General features: G+C 40.3%; 1 protein-coding gene across 2 annotated transcripts in view; it reads left to right on the top strand.

The window, feature by feature from the left end:
* Positions 1–17,869, top strand: part of GABRB1 (gamma-aminobutyric acid type A receptor subunit beta1) — a 376,389-nt gene that overhangs the window by 341,316 nt on the left and 17,204 nt on the right. For both annotated transcript variants that reach the window (XR_011468725.1, XM_070397125.1), the window contains exons 6-8: positions 7,395–7,532; positions 7,635–7,787; positions 10,632–10,876. Coding sequence is in view for 1 of the 2 variants with exons in the window: in XM_070397125.1 (XP_070253226.1) it covers positions 7,395–7,532; positions 7,635–7,787; positions 10,632–10,876 (536 nt within the window). In the remaining variant the exon portion in view is untranslated. The remainder of the gene's footprint in view (positions 1–7,394; positions 7,533–7,634; positions 7,788–10,631; positions 10,877–17,869) is intronic.

The following is a 17,869-nucleotide window of genomic DNA, read 5'->3' as shown; positions in this document are numbered from 1 at the left end:
TCTAAAGCTTTTATAGTGACATGTGTAAATAATATTTAACATGACTGTGAATGCATTTTAATGTGTTTGTTATACTGTGCAAAGGTTTATTATCCAAAAGCAAAAGTGCATGGGGGCCAAAAGATTTTAAACGAGGATAATCTGGGGTAGTCAAGGTTCCAGTGGTTCTCAACCTTCCTAATGCCGCGGCCCTTTAATACAGTTCCTCATGTTGTGGTGACCCCCAACCATAAAATTATTTTCGTTGCTACTTCATAACTGTAATTTTGCTACTGTTATGAATCGTAATGTAAATATCTGATATGCAGGATATATTTTCATTGTTGGTGACCCACAGGTTGAGAACCGCTGGGACAGTGTTAAGCAAAGAGATATGAAGTAGCAGGCTTGCCTAGAATGGGAAAAACCTGAGAATCTGACTTAGTTCCTGGTGAATCAGGTCCTAGGCCTGCCTGGAAATCAGGGGGCCTCTTAGAGGATGCTTAAGAAACCAGGAACCATGTCTGGACTCTAAGATTCTAAATCTGAAGGACATGAAGTAATTCCAAATCTGTTGCTGTTTAATTCCTAAACCAGTCAGAAGTGGCTCAACGACCAGAGCAGGAATAACCTCGGGAGTGAGTCAAGACAGGGAAAGGAGCCAGATAACTCCGAGGAAGAAGAGACGGGTAGACATGCCCACTTCTCAGCTTAGGACTTCACACTTCAAGGGGCAGAAAAGCAAACTGGGGGTAGACAAGGATCAGGTGGTGAATGCTCTCCAAGAAGATGAACTTTTACTTATTATAAGGTCATGCTCTCTAATTATTACCTAAAATCCTAATCAACTACTTAGTTAACTGAGAAAATAGTGAGATGGCCATCTCTAACAACTGAATGACTTACCACTCAGAAGGTGGGTGGTCAGGTAGAAGACAGTCTATGGATTGTTGAATAGATTTGTACTTAGGGGTTTTCAGTGCTGTTAGAGTACTTTAAAAATCTGGCTTCCATGGTTTGCTTGCTGCTTCTTAGGATATCATGGAGATACAGATATGAGTGAGAAAGGAATCTCAAATAGCCTTTAGAATAAATGTTATAACAGATAGGGAGCCACTTGGCTTTCTTTGATCCAGTTGTATTTCTTATCCTCTGTCTAGATGCACAATTACAAATATCTAATCACCTTGGCATGGAAAGGATCTGCACATATACAGAGCAGTGATACTGAGAAATTTCTAATATCTCTGCCCTCACGTGGGAGGAGTAGAAGGAAATGGGGAGTAGCAGATAACTAAGGTTATTTCACTGGGTCATTTTCTAACCACAGTTGAAATGCTGATCACAGAAGTTGACTTGACTTGGGGCAGGAACACACAGCACAACAAATGCAATATACAGATGATGTATTATTGAACTGTACACCTAAAACCTATATAATTTTATTAACCAATATCACCCCAATAAATTCATTAAAAAAGAAAAAAAAAAACCAAAATGTTGATCACAAGTTTACTTCAATTAGGTGCTAGTAATGACTATGAAAGCAGGAAGGGAACATGTTGGCTCCTGTAACCAGCTCAGCCACTCTCCACTCAGCATTTCTTATTTGCCAACAGCTAAAAGCAAGGGGGGAAATCTCTGCCCTCCAACGTTTGGACAAAAGTCCTGGGTTTCTCTAGGACTGGACCAACTTGGGTCACATGTCTATTTTTAAGCAATTAATTTGGCTAGGGCGTTGCTATGAACTAGTTGTCTTAGGCTTGTCTATTGCCAAACCATGAGCCAGTCACCATAGCAAAATACCATAGAGAAGATATTTTGATAATTGGCCTAAGCCAATCAAGCCCCACACCATGAAACCAAAGATGAGGCTATGGCTGCTCCACAAAGGGATATACATTTTACTTAGGCTCACTCATGGATTAAAAGCTTAAATTTCTACATTATCTAAAATTCAGTTAAGTACAATTTTAGACCATCCTCCTAGCTCTATTAAGCACAGCAGGGAGCAATTTTTATTTCCAGATTAGAAAATGCATTCTAAATAGAGTGTTTCAAATAGCAGAGAAGAACAATAACATCCAGACACTTCTGCATTTGTACTAGCTCCATGCATCTTTATCCACTGACATCAACTTAATTTTATCTGTACTTTCTGCATCACTAAGAAGTCCCTGGGGGCTGAGAGGAAAATTTGAGAGCTTCTATGTAGTTACTGTTGCTAGGAAACAACATCCTTGGTATCCAAGTGTTTGAGCTTTGAGACACTGTGTGAAGCCACTGGTTCATAAAGGAAAACCTTTGGTAAATAGGTTGTTTAGGTGTGAGTAAATTGATGTTCTCTCTCTCTGTAGCAAATGTTCTTGTGTAACCTTTGAATAATAGTGTATTTGTAGGCCTTTATTCTTTCCTTTGAATCCAGCTGCCATTATGGCTCCCAGGAGAATTCAAACTTCTACAGAAATGGAGGGAGCATTCTTTTTTCCCTCCATATCATCCATAATTATCTCAGTGCCTTGAACACTAAGCCTAACGGGTTTTAGTTAAACAAAGTGCAAGTGAGCTTGGAAATCTAGACCCAGACCACTGACCATATAAACTGCTGAATACTATTAAAATCTGCATTGATTGATTGATAGCCATATCCCAGCTTTTTGATTGTCCATGGCCTTGAGGTGTTCTGTCACTCTTCACAGGTGGGAGACATTGAGGAGTGCCGTTTTGCCCACCACTGCCTCCACCCCTCTCACCTCCAAACTGCAAGCCATCTCTGGACTCTCAACTCTAATTATCGCTTATGTTTCTCCCCTAGGATTCTATAACTCAAAAACCAGCTTGAGGTTGTAATTTATCACTTCGTTACTCAGTTAGCCTAAAATTAACAAGCAGGTTTTCCATTTTGTTGGTGCCTAGATCTACCTATAAGGCCCCTGTGAGCAAAATCATCTTTATCAAGGAATAAATGTAGCTCATGAACTCTACCAAATAAGTTACCTACATCAGGTTAGTGGTTTGGGACAATAGTTAGAATTCTAAGCAGCAAAGAGTATTCACTAATTCATTGATTCAAAAATATGCATGGGGTACTTACTATAGACAAAATCTGTTCTAGGCATCAGGAATTTTTTTAAATGAATAAAAAAAGTCCTTGCTTTCAAAACTTTATAATATAATATAACATCTATATATAAAAGCCTAAACGACCGAACAACCAAATGACCAACCTGTCGACTGGTCACTATGACGCCCACTGACCACCAGGGGGCAGACGCTCAATGCAGGAGCTGCCCCCTGGTGGTCAGTGTGCTCCCAGAGCCAACCTCCCGCAGCTGGCCAACCTCCCATGGTCCATACCTCCGGCGGGCTGGCCCCATCGGCCCTAATCGGAACCTCTCACGGCCCCTCCCCCCTGGCCAACCTCCTATAGCCCTAATTGCCCCAATCGCCGGCCAGGCCAAGGGACCCCACCTGTGCACAAATTTGTGCACCAGGCCTCTAGTAGTATAATAATAATATACTAGTACAATGGAGATGACAAAGGCAGAGGTAAAGACAGTTATATACACAGATAAAATATTTGCATTTACGATATACTGTATAATTGACAGGATCTCATCAGGAAAGCAGAAACCACTCAAGGTTTTTGAAAAGGGAATTTAATTGAGAGAATTGTTTACAAAAAGGGAAAGGCTGGAAAAGCAAAAGGAAGGAGGAGAAAAGAGTGCAAAGCGCAGAAGCTGCTAATAGCCCTGTCCTGGAGCCCATGGGCCTGAATCTGCTGTGTTCCTATGAGAGATGCTGTTCTAGATGTCTATGAACTTGCAAAAAGAGGTGCTGCCCCTTCTTCAGCTGTGAGAGTCTGGAATCACCCCACTGCCCTGGCAGCAATCACAAGCAACTGCAGCACCACCACTTCCAGAGCCAGAACCAAGAGCCTTCCCTCCCCTCCACCTTCTAATTTCCAGCCAGTTCTTCCAAAAGACAGCACCTAACATGAAGCTGGAGAGACAGGGAGCCTAGGCCCAACAGTACAGAGCAATGTGTAGAAAGCAAGATATGAGATTCAGAAACACCAAATGAATAGCTGGCACAACCCACAACAGAGGTTTTAATGTAAAGCCCTGGTAATCCCAAACCTGGAGCAAATAATTCTTCCCTAGAAGAGAGAATGCAGTTCTGTTGCAGATAAAGAAAGTCCATTTGGCTAGCTTAAGCAGAAAGAGATTTAATACAGAGAAGTAGTGCTTACAATATTAAAGAACTAAAGCAGTAGGCTCCAGGCAGGGCCACTGGAAATGACTCCCAGACCACAGTGCGGAGTGGCCTACAGATAGCTCCATCACAATCAGGAAGCTGGTGTTGACTTGAGGACCACCAAAGCTAAAACCAGAATTCCTGGGTCCAGAGATACTTATACTGTAGGAGTTGCACCAACAAATGAGTGCCTCCAACACCACCTCTGACATCATTTAACTCTATATGATCCAGGGAACCTAAATCATGTCCACAACCATAGTTGCAAGGGAATCTGTAGTTTTTATCTTTCCTAAAGGAGATGAGAACATGCTAACGGAAGCCAGTCCAGACAGATACCTGCCACGGAAGGAATTTTGTGAAATGTATAACATTTAAGATACTCTTTGCAGGCTCCAAGAGGACAAGAGCCAGGCCAGTTTTATGCTCCCAGGACGTTTCCACCATCTGACACTTACTCAGTACTCAATAAATATCTACTCATTGAATGAGTAGAGACATGTACATAGGTTAGTGCCTGGTTGTAAAGTTAAGGTTGATAACACAAAGCCGGGAGTCTTGATGATGAGAAGCAAGAATGCAATATTCTACATGCTTTTATTGGATACCACCATATGCGAAGAGCTTGGTACATAGACACTGAGGTATAGAAAGGAATGAGAACCAGTCCCTGATCAAGGAACTCAGAGCCTGGTGGGTGAAAGACAGATAAAGCAAGTAAAATTCAGCATGGGTCTGTGCTTTGTTCAAGGCGAGCACATTGTCTAAGTGATAAAAGGCAATTGTGGGCAAGAAGGGCTGTGACTAGTTGCCTTGGGTATCTGTCCACACTTCTTCCTACACTCCGTCATGGCTACCTAATCATTTTATTCTTCTCAGCTCAGTTTTACCTTTGCATACTGAAATCTTTAAGGATGTTACAGTGTTTGTATGTATTCAACTTTGCCCTGCAAGTTTCCGTTTTCCTGCTAAAATTAAATTGCTTACTGAATAAACTTTATGAAGTAAATCAGTTTGACACTGACATCAGCTTCCTTTATGTTATTCACTCTATGTAATAAGTAATCTCTCTGCCGGCAGGTCTGCTCTAGCCATCTGGCCAAACCCTCTGCAAAGCCATCTCTAATTTCCTCAGGTTGACAATTTGCTGAGACTGCTGTTAGATCATGAGATCCTAGAAAGCAGAACTAGGTCTATTCCTAGACACTCTACATGCTTAGTACCTAGAAAAGTGCTTGACACATAGTAGGCACTCTATATATGTGTACTGGAATATCGAACATAATTTCTATTCATTTGCCTTGACAGTTTAAAGGTGGTGGTGTTGTATGCTTCAGCAGGAGTCCTGATGGATGTCTAGGAAGACAAAAGGTTGAGTCCAGAGTTGTCCATGGCAGCACAGAAGAGTCAGCAAAGCCCACATTAGAGCGCTCGGGAAGGGGATGTAAGCAAGCAGGTGCCTCTCCTGGGAAGCACATAGAAGTTGTGTTCTATCAGCCCTGTGTGTGTGCTGCCTACTAGAGAGGGGACACCCAGGATCATCATCAAGCTAATGACAGGCATAATGAGGTCAAAAACTATAGGTGAATGAATCCAGACCCAAATTGAGATGAGGGCAAAGGTTGATATGTAGGCTTTGATCTATAAATAATGTTTCTCTCCACAGAGAGTTACTAGATACTGGGTTTAAGAACTTTCTCCCTAACAAATACTTGTAATTCAAATATTCTATGTTGTCAACTAAAAGAAAACTCGTGTTCGGTCTAGCTCAGAATAGGTGAGCTATTCATTTGTGCAAGGTGAGGAGCCTGCCAAACACCTGCCTGAATGAAAGACCACCCAGGCCCACATACAGGTGAACAAAGGGTATGAGACAGGCTAGTGAAAAATCCACACTCAGATCAAGTTGGACAAGAAGACAACTTGAAATTTTGGATATATTGTCTTGGCTTCTTAAAGGATTTTTTAAAACTAAACTCTATGTTGATTCCATCCATCTTTTTGAAAAAGCTGATTTCTCATGCCAGCTTCCTAAATGGTTGATGCTGGGGCATTTTTCATCTGACAAAGAAGGTCCGTGGGAGAAACTTCCCCCAGGCCTGGCACCAGCACTTCTTCTTCCAGGCCAATTGGTTTGTTTCTATCTCATGGACTGTGAATTTTTTACCTGATCTGATTCTGTGATAGAAAGGCACTTCTATGGCTATGAAGAGGGAAAGGTCCAAATGATCCTGAAATCTCATTTCCTTCATCCTGGCAGGGAGCAGACTCAGTGGATCTGAGTTAAGTGGATAGAAACACAGGCTGGTCCCAGCTGCTGGTTCCTAAAGCTATGCCTTTCCGACCGGGCCCACCCCTTCCCCTAGGGCAGTGATGGCGAACCTTTTGAGCTCGGCATGTCAGCATTTTGAAAAACCCTAACTTAACTCCGGTGCCGTGTCACATGTAGAAATTTTTTGATATTTGCAACCATAGTAAAACAAAGACTTATATTTTTGGTGTTTATTTTATATATTTAAATGCCATTTAACAAAGAAAAATCAACCAAAAAAATGAGTTCGCGTGTCACCTCTGACACGCGTGTCATAGGTTCGCCATCACTGCACTAGGGCTTCCATTATCACACAGTCACATAATCACACAAATGTCCACTCGATTCTATAAAAAGAACAGCATTGTAGGCATGGCTCATCTCTACTCGAATCTCGGCCACAGTGCACTCAGTCCCCTCTGATGAGCCTAAGCTGTAGAATGATGAGAATTGGGGGAAATTTGCATTTCACCACAACTCTACTTAGCATCCTGATTTAAAGCACAGTCATCTTACCATCACTTGCTGGGAATTGTGTCTTCAGCAGCTCCCAGTCTTCAAATGAACTCCTAGACCCGTGGTCGGGAAACCGCGGCTCACGAGCCACATGCGGCTCTTTGGCACCTTGAGTGTGGCTCTTCCACACAATGCCACATGCAGGCGCGCACGTACAGTGCGATTGAAACTTCGTGGCCCATGCACAGAAGTCGGTATTTTGTGGAAGAGCCACATTCAAGGAGCCAAAGAGCCGCATGTGGCTCGCGAGCCGCGGTTTGCCAAGCCGCAGTTTGCCGACCACTGTAGACCAACTGGACTCTATTTAACTATGCTATATTCTTGGTTTCAGATGGCTATACTACTGATGACATTGAGTTTTACTGGAATGGAGGAGAGGGAGCAGTAACTGGAGTAAATAAAATTGAGCTTCCTCAGTTTTCAATTGTCGACTACAAGATGGTGTCCAAGAAGGTGGAGTTCACAACAGGTGAGGATGTTTCCTCCAAAATAAACCAGGGCACTGAGAACGAAAGAAGATGTTTTCAACCAAGTGATGATCTGATTCTTTCTCTTTTTTTTTTCAACTCAGGATCATATCCACGACTATCACTAAGTTTCCGTCTAAAGAGAAACATCGGTTACTTCATTTTGCAGACCTACATGCCTTCCACACTGATTACAATTCTGTCCTGGGTGTCTTTTTGGATCAACTATGATGCTTCTGCAGCCAGAGTCGCACTAGGTAATGCACTGCCAGCACCACAGAGAGCTGGTGGGGTTTAGCTTTAAGCAAATAACCAGTGTTTGGAATTATAGACAAGGGTCTTCTCTCATAGCAACCCAAAGAATGCAACTAACGTAAGAGTCCTTGATGATAAAGCACCTAAGTGTAAGCTCTTACAGAGTGAATGTTTTACAATGCCATACCTTTTCAGCATTTTGCTAAAAATACCGCTCTTAAAAAAGGATCTTGGAGTATGTTCAATACTATGTAAATGTTTCTTAGAGTATATTTTTTAAATTCTTATTACACTAATTTTTACTAGCGGTGTGATGATTTTCTCTTCAGTCCCTACTTTTTGCAGTGGAGAATATTTACAGTGCATTATTCTCAAATGGATTTGAAGAAAGATAGATGTCATGACTATTACCAAGCTATGTTGAATGTTGGGAAATTCCCTTGAACATTCACTAAAGTTAAATCTTATTGATCTGAGTGTCCCTTAAATGGAGCTCATCATACTTGAGTAAGGCACAGATAATTCATCAGCTATATTAATGAGGTAGGCACAGATAATTCACAGCTCTATTCTGTGATCAGCACAGAATGAAAATGGTTTCCATCCTGGAGGGGGGGCAGATTCAGAATTAATCTTGCCATGGTTGAGTAGTTGCTGCAAGCTGTAAGGCTATATTTGAAACTTTAAATGGTTCCTTGGAAAGTTAGAATGTATAGTCTGTTTGATGAATCTGAGCATATGTGGATCTGTCTCATTGTTTTATCATAGAGCCATTCCAATTACCACTTTCTGGGGCTTATTCTCACACACACACACATGCATAATTTCTGGCTAAGCTAACATACATCTCTTCTCTTCCGAGATTACTGAACTGGTAAGATGATCAGATACCCTATCATGCCTAGACTAATTGTCATCTCTCCAGTTTATTTCTAATGGCTGGGTACATAAAGCTCATAAAGTTAAGTGCTGACAGTCCCTTATTAACCTTTGAACATTCCAAGACTAAGAAAAGTAAACTAATAGTTTATTACATCATATGTATGTAGCTGCACATTACTGTAATGTGAATATGAGTATATGTGTGCTATGGTTAAGGAAAACTCACTGAATGATGTCCAGAGTGGGGAATAACAACTACCGAGGTCATACATTGTGGTTTTCCCTACACTTCTATCCTCAAAGTTAATGATATTTTGATTAGAGATATCAGCATATAAATATGCTGACTTAACCTGTACTTTGAGATGTAAAACCTGTGGTATTTTAATACTTATCTGACTAGAAAAGACATCCATTTACTAACCCATCTTGCTTTAAAAATTTAAACCAAGGAGTGAAAGCAGAAATACAATTAGTGGATTTGTAAATGAATTGTTTGTTATTAGCTAGAATTATATTAGGTGAAATTTAAAATTTTATTCGAAAGTAAGACCACTCATGATGGTATTTCATATCATTGCAGCACAATTGAGTTCATCGCCCATCTAAGCCAATTTAACTGTTTGTATGGTAGTCTTGACTTCCTACTTTATCTGTTTTCCTAGTGTTGAATAGTCAAATCAGGGAATCTATCTAGAATAATCTAATTAGCAAATAAATACTAAACTATTCTTTCCCTTTTCATTTTCTACCTTCCATACCTGTTGCCAGCTTTCCTTTGTCTGTAATATTTAACTCATATTTTCTGTCTTTATTTTTAAGGACTGCCATCAAGTTTCAGGTGTTGTTTTTTTAATCTCTGCTTTTATTTTAAATGCCTTTATTTAACAGCTCCTTGCTTGTTTTTGTCCCTAGCTGTGTGATCTACACCAAAATAATCTCAGAGTTTATCTTTATTCAACTATAAAATGGAAATAATATACCTGCCCTATCACACTCAGCAAGGTCTTATAACAGCCAAATAAGATCATTCATAACCAACTATAAACACTATACAAATGTGTAATATTAGTATTACAGTACAAACTATGTACATGAGATTCCAACCTCTTTTGCACTTCTTATTTTTTCCAATTACCATTTCATCAATACCAAATACTTATTGTACAGTCACAAAACGTTATATGGTTAAGGATGCTATATTTAACAAAGTTGGTAATGTGAAATCTTCCCTTTAAGATCTTACAGCCTTAAATTTCTTTAACAAAACCAAGTTGAAATTTTTAGGAAGTCTTTTCTTGGCTCCAAGGAACTAATTCATTCTAGGTTCTGGAATCAAGAAACTAGAGGTAATATTTGAAAATCCAATGCAATAAGATTTTATTATATCTAAAAAATACATAAATCAACTTTCCTATATGCTTCTTCTTTTAGTGTTGTCTCTATCGGTTTATTTTAAAATGTAATACTGACCTTGTGATCTAGGTGCATTACAGAATCATGGAACGAGGTAGGTTTCCTCAAACTGGTCACCAACTTTCAGCTTGGTAGTGGCTGCTGTGGGGATTAGTATCACAAAAACAGATGTAGAAGGGAGATAAGATGCTGAAAGAAGAAGAAAGATGTAACATATAATAGAACGAGGGGTATTGGGCATTAGTCAGTAGGCATATCAATGGGATTTTGATATGCCTTTCCATCCACTTGTCTTTTTTCTTGGTGCATTATTTTTAATGGTTTTTAACTCTCCATTAGTGCCACATCCCACTTTATGATTTGTTCATGGACTATGTAGGGAGTCTGCAGTTTTGTCTTTCAAAATGTTTGCCCTTTCTGCCCAGTGGTTTATTGCATTACCACCATCATTCTCGGGCTTCAAAAAGGGAATGGCATCTGTCTTCTCAATCTTAAAAAGGGCAACTTAACAAGTGCATTCAGCTAAGCTGTATCTTTCCGTCTCCTAGGAATCACCACGGTGCTGACAATGACAACCATCAGCACTCACCTCAGGGAGACTCTGCCAAAGATCCCGTATGTCAAAGCAATTGATATTTACCTGATGGGTTGCTTTGTGTTTGTGTTCCTGGCTCTGCTGGAATACGCCTTTGTAAATTACATCTTCTTCGGAAAAGGCCCCCGGAAAAAGGGAGCTGGCAAACAAAACCAGAGTGCCAATGATAAGAACAAACTGGAGATGAATAAAGTCCAGGTAATGTATTAAATGTTCCTAAGCCTTAACTGGTTTGGCTCAGTGGATAGAGCGTCGGCCTACAGGTTGAAGGGTCCTGCATTCAATTCTGGATAAGGGCGTGCACCTTGGTTGCAGGATCCATCCCTGCCTCGGTCTGTTGGGGTGTGTGCAGGAGGCAACCAATCCATGTGTCTCTCTCACATCGATGTTTCTCTCTGTGTGTCTTTCCTTCTCCTTTCCACTCTCTCAAAAATTCAGTTGGGAAAATATCCTTGGGTGAGGATTCATATTCTTAACAATATTCTGAAATTTAGCAGCAGCATGGTGCTCAGGGCTCCCACAACAGGGGAAAAAAAATGTTAGTTTATCTTTAACAAGGCTCAAATACTCCTTCATTTTACGTATTTGAGAACTGAGGATGGAAGGAGTTAGATTGATGTTTACATATATTAATATCACACCTGGACCTAAAATTCAACCTCAAGTTCATTATTCTTTATTCTAAACTACATAGTTGTAAAACAATATGCAAAAGAATAATTCCAGGTCTGCTTGATAAATAAATGAGAACTAAAGTGAATAAACACTGTACTCTGGAAGTGGAAATGAGACAATAGAGCACAGTGGTTATAAACACAGATTGGAATCAAATTGCTTGTATTAAATTCCCAGCTCTGCCAGTCACTGGCTTTATAACTTCAGGCCAATCAACCTATGTAACTCCTCATCTAATGTCAGTTCTAAATATCATCATCCATAAATGAAGATGATTATGGCATACCTATATCAGACTTGTTATAAGAACTAAATGAGGTGTTTTTTAAGTTCATTATTTAAAACAAATCCTAGAACATAGTAAGTACTCAGTAAGTATTAGCTATTATCATTATATACAAGATATTGTCACTCTTTTTCTTTTTGCTGTTTATTAGTCAATCTTATGACTTATACTCCCAGTGGGCGGAATTAAATTAAAATTAATGCACTGTTTATTCTTTTAAAACATCTCTGTAGTCTCTTCTTCTATGCCATTTTTACTGGAATCAGTTTAAAATTATGTACTTTGAAATACTGTATTCACTACAAATTGTTTTCAAGACGGCACACAGGGTGACAACTCAAATATCCATCCATTTAACCAGTGTTCTGAGCACTGCTCTGAATGGGACAAAGTTCCTTGCCCTCGTGGAGTTTAGAGTCTAGCGTGGGGAGACAGGCAATATACACACAAAGCAGCATTAAGAGGATAATTTCAGGTACAAGTACGTGCTATGAAGAAAGTAAAAACAGTAATGGGGATGGCAATGGCTTGGTTCAGGATGAGGCAACAGGGGACTTTAATCAGGTGACCAGGAAGTCATCTTCGAGGAATTATCATTTGATCTGAGACCTCAGAGATAAGAAGCAACAACCATACCCTGTCCCATGTAGGCAAAGGAAATAAGTACCGAGGCTCTGAGTCAGGAATTGCTAGATGTCGTAAAGTACCGAGAGAAAACCAATGTAGTAAGAGCACAGTAAGTGAGAGAGAAAATAAGACTATGGAATGTGGCTGGAGAATCAGGCAGAGGCCAGACTATGCGTCTTCAAGGTGTATCTTCATGCTCTTTCATAGGATCTCAAATTTGGACAAGCACTGCCAGATAATTAGAAAGTTATAAGCAAAGGAAACATTCAGACTCAGCCACATGGTCAAAATTCAAACCAATGCATTCAAATAAATTTTTATTCTTGTGTGAAACACTAAACTGGATGCTAACAGTGAAGGAATAGGCATGATACTTGCCCTCAAGAATCCTCTAATCTTGCTGAGAAAGAAAAGCATACTCCTATGAGGTGATGGGATTATAAAATGAGGCCGGATGGCATTTATTTTGAGGAATATATTTGAAAGGAAGAAGCTTCCCACTGTCTGATTGCAGCCCTAATAGCTATAGAAGTATTTCAGCTGTAATTTTCAAGGCCACCTCTTTTCTATTCCCATCCTCATTTCAGTTGCCTCATAACTCTATTAGCTAGTACTCTGTATAGCTTGGAATGGCTGATAACTGATAAAACATAAAGAATGCCTTACATAAAGTGGCAGAGTAGAACTGGTAGGAAAATTCAGAAGATATGAACTGGGTAGACACATAAAAGATAGGTAGAACTGTGAAGATACAAAGGAGAAAATGCCCTTTCAATTGGCTAGAAAAGCAATGTTCTATAGAAAGTAATTAAATGGAAAGGTCAAACAAACTGAAATCTATTTATTTCAATAAAATAAAAAGATTATAAAACAAATTTTAACCAGTTTTGTGGAGCATTTGCCATGATTCCAGACCAGGATATGAGAATTTTCTAAGGTGCTAAGGGAAAAATAAAAACAGGAAAAAAACTTAACATATCATATCATATCTAGATGTATACAGGTAATATATATTGCTCTGAAGAGAACTTACTGACTGGCTAATAAATAATTTAAGTGTTCCCATCTAGCTAAGCTGGCTGGGTCAGTTGGTTGGAGCATCCTCCTATACACCAAAAAGATTGTGGGATCAATTCCTGCTCAGGGCACATTTCTAGGTTGCATATTCCTTGGTCAGGATATGTATGGGAGGCAAATAATTGATGTTTATTCTCACATCCATGTTTCTCTCTCTCTTTCTCTCCCTCTCCCTCCTGCTCTCTCTCCTTTCCTCCCTCTCTAGTATAATATATATAATATAAAAATATATTATAATATATATAATATATAATATAAAAATAATGAACTATTGATACATGCATCAACTTGGATAGCTCTCAAAGGGATTATTCTGAGTATTAAAAGATTACATATTGTATGGTTCTATTTATCTAACACTCCTGAAATAAAATTATAAAGATGGAGAACAGATTAGTAGTTGCCAGGAGTTAGTGATGGGGAAAACTGGATGAAGGCCACATGGAACCTCTCTGCTATTTTTGAAACTTTTCAGGAATCTACAATATTTGTTTAATGGTTAAAATAAAGACCAAAGAAAAAGATTAATAAAATACATGAAGAGATGGCGAGTCTCAGGAGAAAAATAAAAGAAACTATAACAAAGAACCAATGAAAATTATAGAATTGAAAAAGAATTAGATGGATTAGTACCAGATTTTATACAGTAGAAGAAAGAATTAATAAAATTGAAGACAATATTGGCCTTCTCTCAACTTTTCCAATGTACCAGTTCTTTCCATAAATGCTACTAACTCAAGGGATGCCTTAACTGACAACCTTCTGTTAGTTTGTAGTTGGTACCCTTATTATTTATCCTCATGACTTCCTGTGTTCTTCCTCCATGGGACTTATCACAATTATCTAAATATTAAAAGCCTAAGCAACCATTACGGCAGAACAACCAGAATGATCAGTCGCTATAATGCACCCTAATCACCAGGGGGCAGACGCTCAACACAGGAGCTTCCCCCTGGTGGTCAGTGCCCTGCCACAGGGAGAGCGCCACTCAGCCAGAAGCCAGGCTCGGGCTCACTGTTGGCAAACGCAGCGAAGGTGGCGGGAGCCTCTCCCGCCTCCACAACAGTGCTAAGGAGCAACGAGCTGAGCAGTAAGGAGCAGTGAGCAGGTGGGCAGTAAGGAGCGAGGGGTCTCAGACTGCGAGAGAGTGCAGGCTGGGCTGAGCACCCCCACCCCCAGTGCACGAATTTCATGCACCCAACCTCTATGGAGTATATCTTTATCTGTGTAGTTATCTTTTAATGCCTAACTCATTATTATTAAGGTACTAGAGGCCCGTTGCATGAAATTCGCACATGGGGGGGTGGGGAGGGTACCCCTCAGCCTGGCCTGCGCCCTCTCACAATCCAGGACCCCACAGGCAGGGTCCCTAGGCCTGGCAGGCAATCAGGGCCTATCCGGGCTTTCCTTTCCCCAGCTGCCGGCAGCTGGCTCCGCCCCTGCCGCTGCCACTGCTTCCCATCTGTGCAGCGCTGCCTCCGCTCCCCTGCCACTGGTCACCTCCCTCTGTGGACAACAGCCGTGGGGTGCGATCACTTGACTGGCCTGGGCCTCCCTCTGCGGGGCAATTGTGGGGTGATGGCAGGGCCCCCCGACCAATCACATCACACCCGCCTTGGCTGGCCTGGCACCAGTGCATGTCATAGCGTGGTCGTCCAGAAGGTCGTCCGGACGGTCATTCCGCTGTCCAATCATTCGGCCAATTTGCATATTACACTTTTATTATGATAGATAGGCTTCCCAAGGGTAGGCACTCTATTATGTTTATTGTTCTTTCCTGGAACAGAGAAAATACCAAATAGTGATTGTTCAAGATGAGTTCTTAGATATCACACAAGGTATTAAGTAGTACATCATAATGTCTTATAAAATCCTTATATAGTCATAAAAGTAAGAAAAAGAGATTATAGTCCCCTTTCTTACTGTTTCTATCACTTTGATTTTTAACATTTCCTAAAGATGTTTTATATCAACCTCTGCTATTCTTTGGGAATCATAGTGTCATATAACTTCAGATAGATATAATCTCTAAAGGAGTGTCATGGCTAAGATTCTGTAACCTTCTTATATTTGTATGGAATAGTAACACAGTGTTTCCATCTCGGGCAACTTATAATCATCCCTGCAGCTGCTCAGCTTTTCCAGATCCCAACTTCCTTGGCCTCTTCTAAAACCAGGGGCTCAGACAGACAGTGTGCCAATAACAACACAGATGTATTACTTCATCTGTTCAGTGTGTCATCTCCAGGAGAGAAGATAATAATGCAACCTGTGTGGTATTTAAAAATGCTACCCCCTGGTTGAATTTTTAAAACTAGAAAAAATTTGATTTTTTCCTTTCATTTAATGGTTGGTTGATACTTTTCTTTCCTTTTAGATACTTGTACACAGTTGAATTCAAATGACATATGTGCTGTGGTCCCAGAGAATGTTCATCTGAGGGCTCCCTAATATTTGCCTTGGTGCCCTGGAGCAGAGAGTGGCATTGATCATTTATTACACGTTACTTTTGATGGCCTTGGCTGGGCAGTCATGTCAAGGGGCAGCTCTACTGAAGCCTCAGAAGTGCTTGCTTTGTCTTGATTTATTTTGCTGCCAGCCACACTGAAGCATCTTTTTATATGAGTACAGATGCTGAATCCAGACATTAGGAGAGTTTCAGCCTCCAAGGTGATAACGGCTGTAGATTCATGAACCCCTCAGGCATCATTTGAAACTAGAGATGGTATTTAGAGTTTTGAAAGACACATTTCATAATACAGTGAGACTGTAAGGAAGCCACTTCTGTTCCTGGGCCACTTTTATACTAACCTGGAACATATATGGTTGTATCTACTGGCCATATTGCCTGCCCATTTGGCAACAGGTCAACCTAAGATTAAATGGTTGTTGTTACATGGATGATCCTTGATCAGAGACTGATTCAAAATCATTTTAAGTCACGGAGGACATGGGTAGGATCTGCCAAAGATTCATACCAAATGTGCATTTGCAACCCCAGAAGTAAAAAAAAAAAACAAAAACAAAAAAAACACAGAATTTTCCCTTCAAATTAGATATTGATACTGTAATCTGGACTCTTTTCTCCAGATTTTTATTCTCTGTGGTGAGTCATCTACATTTTAGACACCTACACTTCTAGACAAATTTGTAAATGTAAATCAGCTTTGTATTATGACTAATTCTAAGGTACAAAGTGCATATGAAAGTAAACAGCTCTCTCCTTAAGTCTAGCTTGCAATAGCTGGATATCTATACTAGCCTTTGAGCCTAGGCCCAGGGCCACATCACTGCATCGCCCTCAAGCCACTAGGACACTTCCCTCAGCCTTTGATGAAACTTTAGCTATTCTGACTAGCATCTTGAATTGCAGATAAATCTGTGTTGAGAGTTCATGATCTTTGGCCCTCAAATCCCTGCCCAAATCTGACTTGGGTCAGCCTTTGCTTAATCCTATCTAATTTTGACAGTCAAATGTCAAATAATAATTTCCAAGTCTCTCTCTCTCTCTCTCTCTCTCTCTCTCTCTCTCACACACACACACACACACACACACACACATCTCAACTATCTCATCTCATCTTTCTTTTCCTCTATCTCTTTCTTATTTTCTGTCTGGTGTCTATTGCTTATTTTCTTCTACACACAATTAGGATTATTTTGGTAAATAAGAAATAAATCAAACTTACTTAACTGGCTTAAGAAACCGAAAGGGAGAGGAGGAATTTTGAGCCAGTATAACTGATGGGTTCACATGTGGCTATATCCAGATATTCAAACAGTGTCATTAGATAGCACCTCTCTTCATCTCATAATTCTGCTTTCCTTTATATTGGCTTTATTTGCAGTAGACTCTTCTCACATGGTCATCCCACAAAAGTACTTTCTTCCATCAAATAATTACACTTTAAAAGTCCCAGGAGAGAGTTATATTCTCAAGACAAAATTAATTCCTCTGACCAGGAAGATGAAAAACATTAAAGGCTCACGTTGACATGCGGATCCTTGAAGCTCACCTCAATAACATGCACCAAAAGACTGTCAGGGCAATGTTTTCAGCAAGGTGGGATAGTACCAGGTATGTCAAACCAATAGGCATTCACCATAATCCATCTCAGACTCTTTGCCTGGAGGAAAAGATCCAGACTCCTTAATGTGGGATACAAGGTCCACCACGGTTTCATTCTGCTTTCTTCTTTTGCCTCATTTCTTATCCCTCTCCCCTTCACCAACAGCATTGGGCTCCAGAATTAGAACATAATTTTCCCAAATGGCCATGTTTTCACTCTGTGGAACCTTTGCTTTGGCTTGTTGCCCAGAGGCACCTCTTGACTGATGTTTTCCCTCTCGCCTCAGGCTGAGCTGGTGCTCCTCGTATAGTTTCGCAGAAGTCCTCGGCCATTGAAACTCAAACAGAGCTCAGAGAGATGGCTCCAAGTCTGAGTTTCAGAGTTCCATATTCTTCAGACATTTGTCAGCCCCTCCTCTGAAGTATCTCAGGCTTGGTTCTGGAAGAGCAAGGGGTC

The sequence above is a fragment of the Myotis yumanensis genome, unplaced genomic scaffold (genome assembly GCF_028538775.1).
Source record: "Myotis yumanensis isolate MYYU_CA2020_CCGP unplaced genomic scaffold, mMyoYum1.0.hap1 SCAF_1, whole genome shotgun sequence".
NCBI lineage: Eukaryota > Metazoa > Chordata > Mammalia > Chiroptera > Vespertilionidae > Myotis > Myotis yumanensis.
The sequence above is the reverse complement of the archived record's forward strand: the minus strand, read 5'-3'. Positions and strand labels throughout refer to the sequence as shown.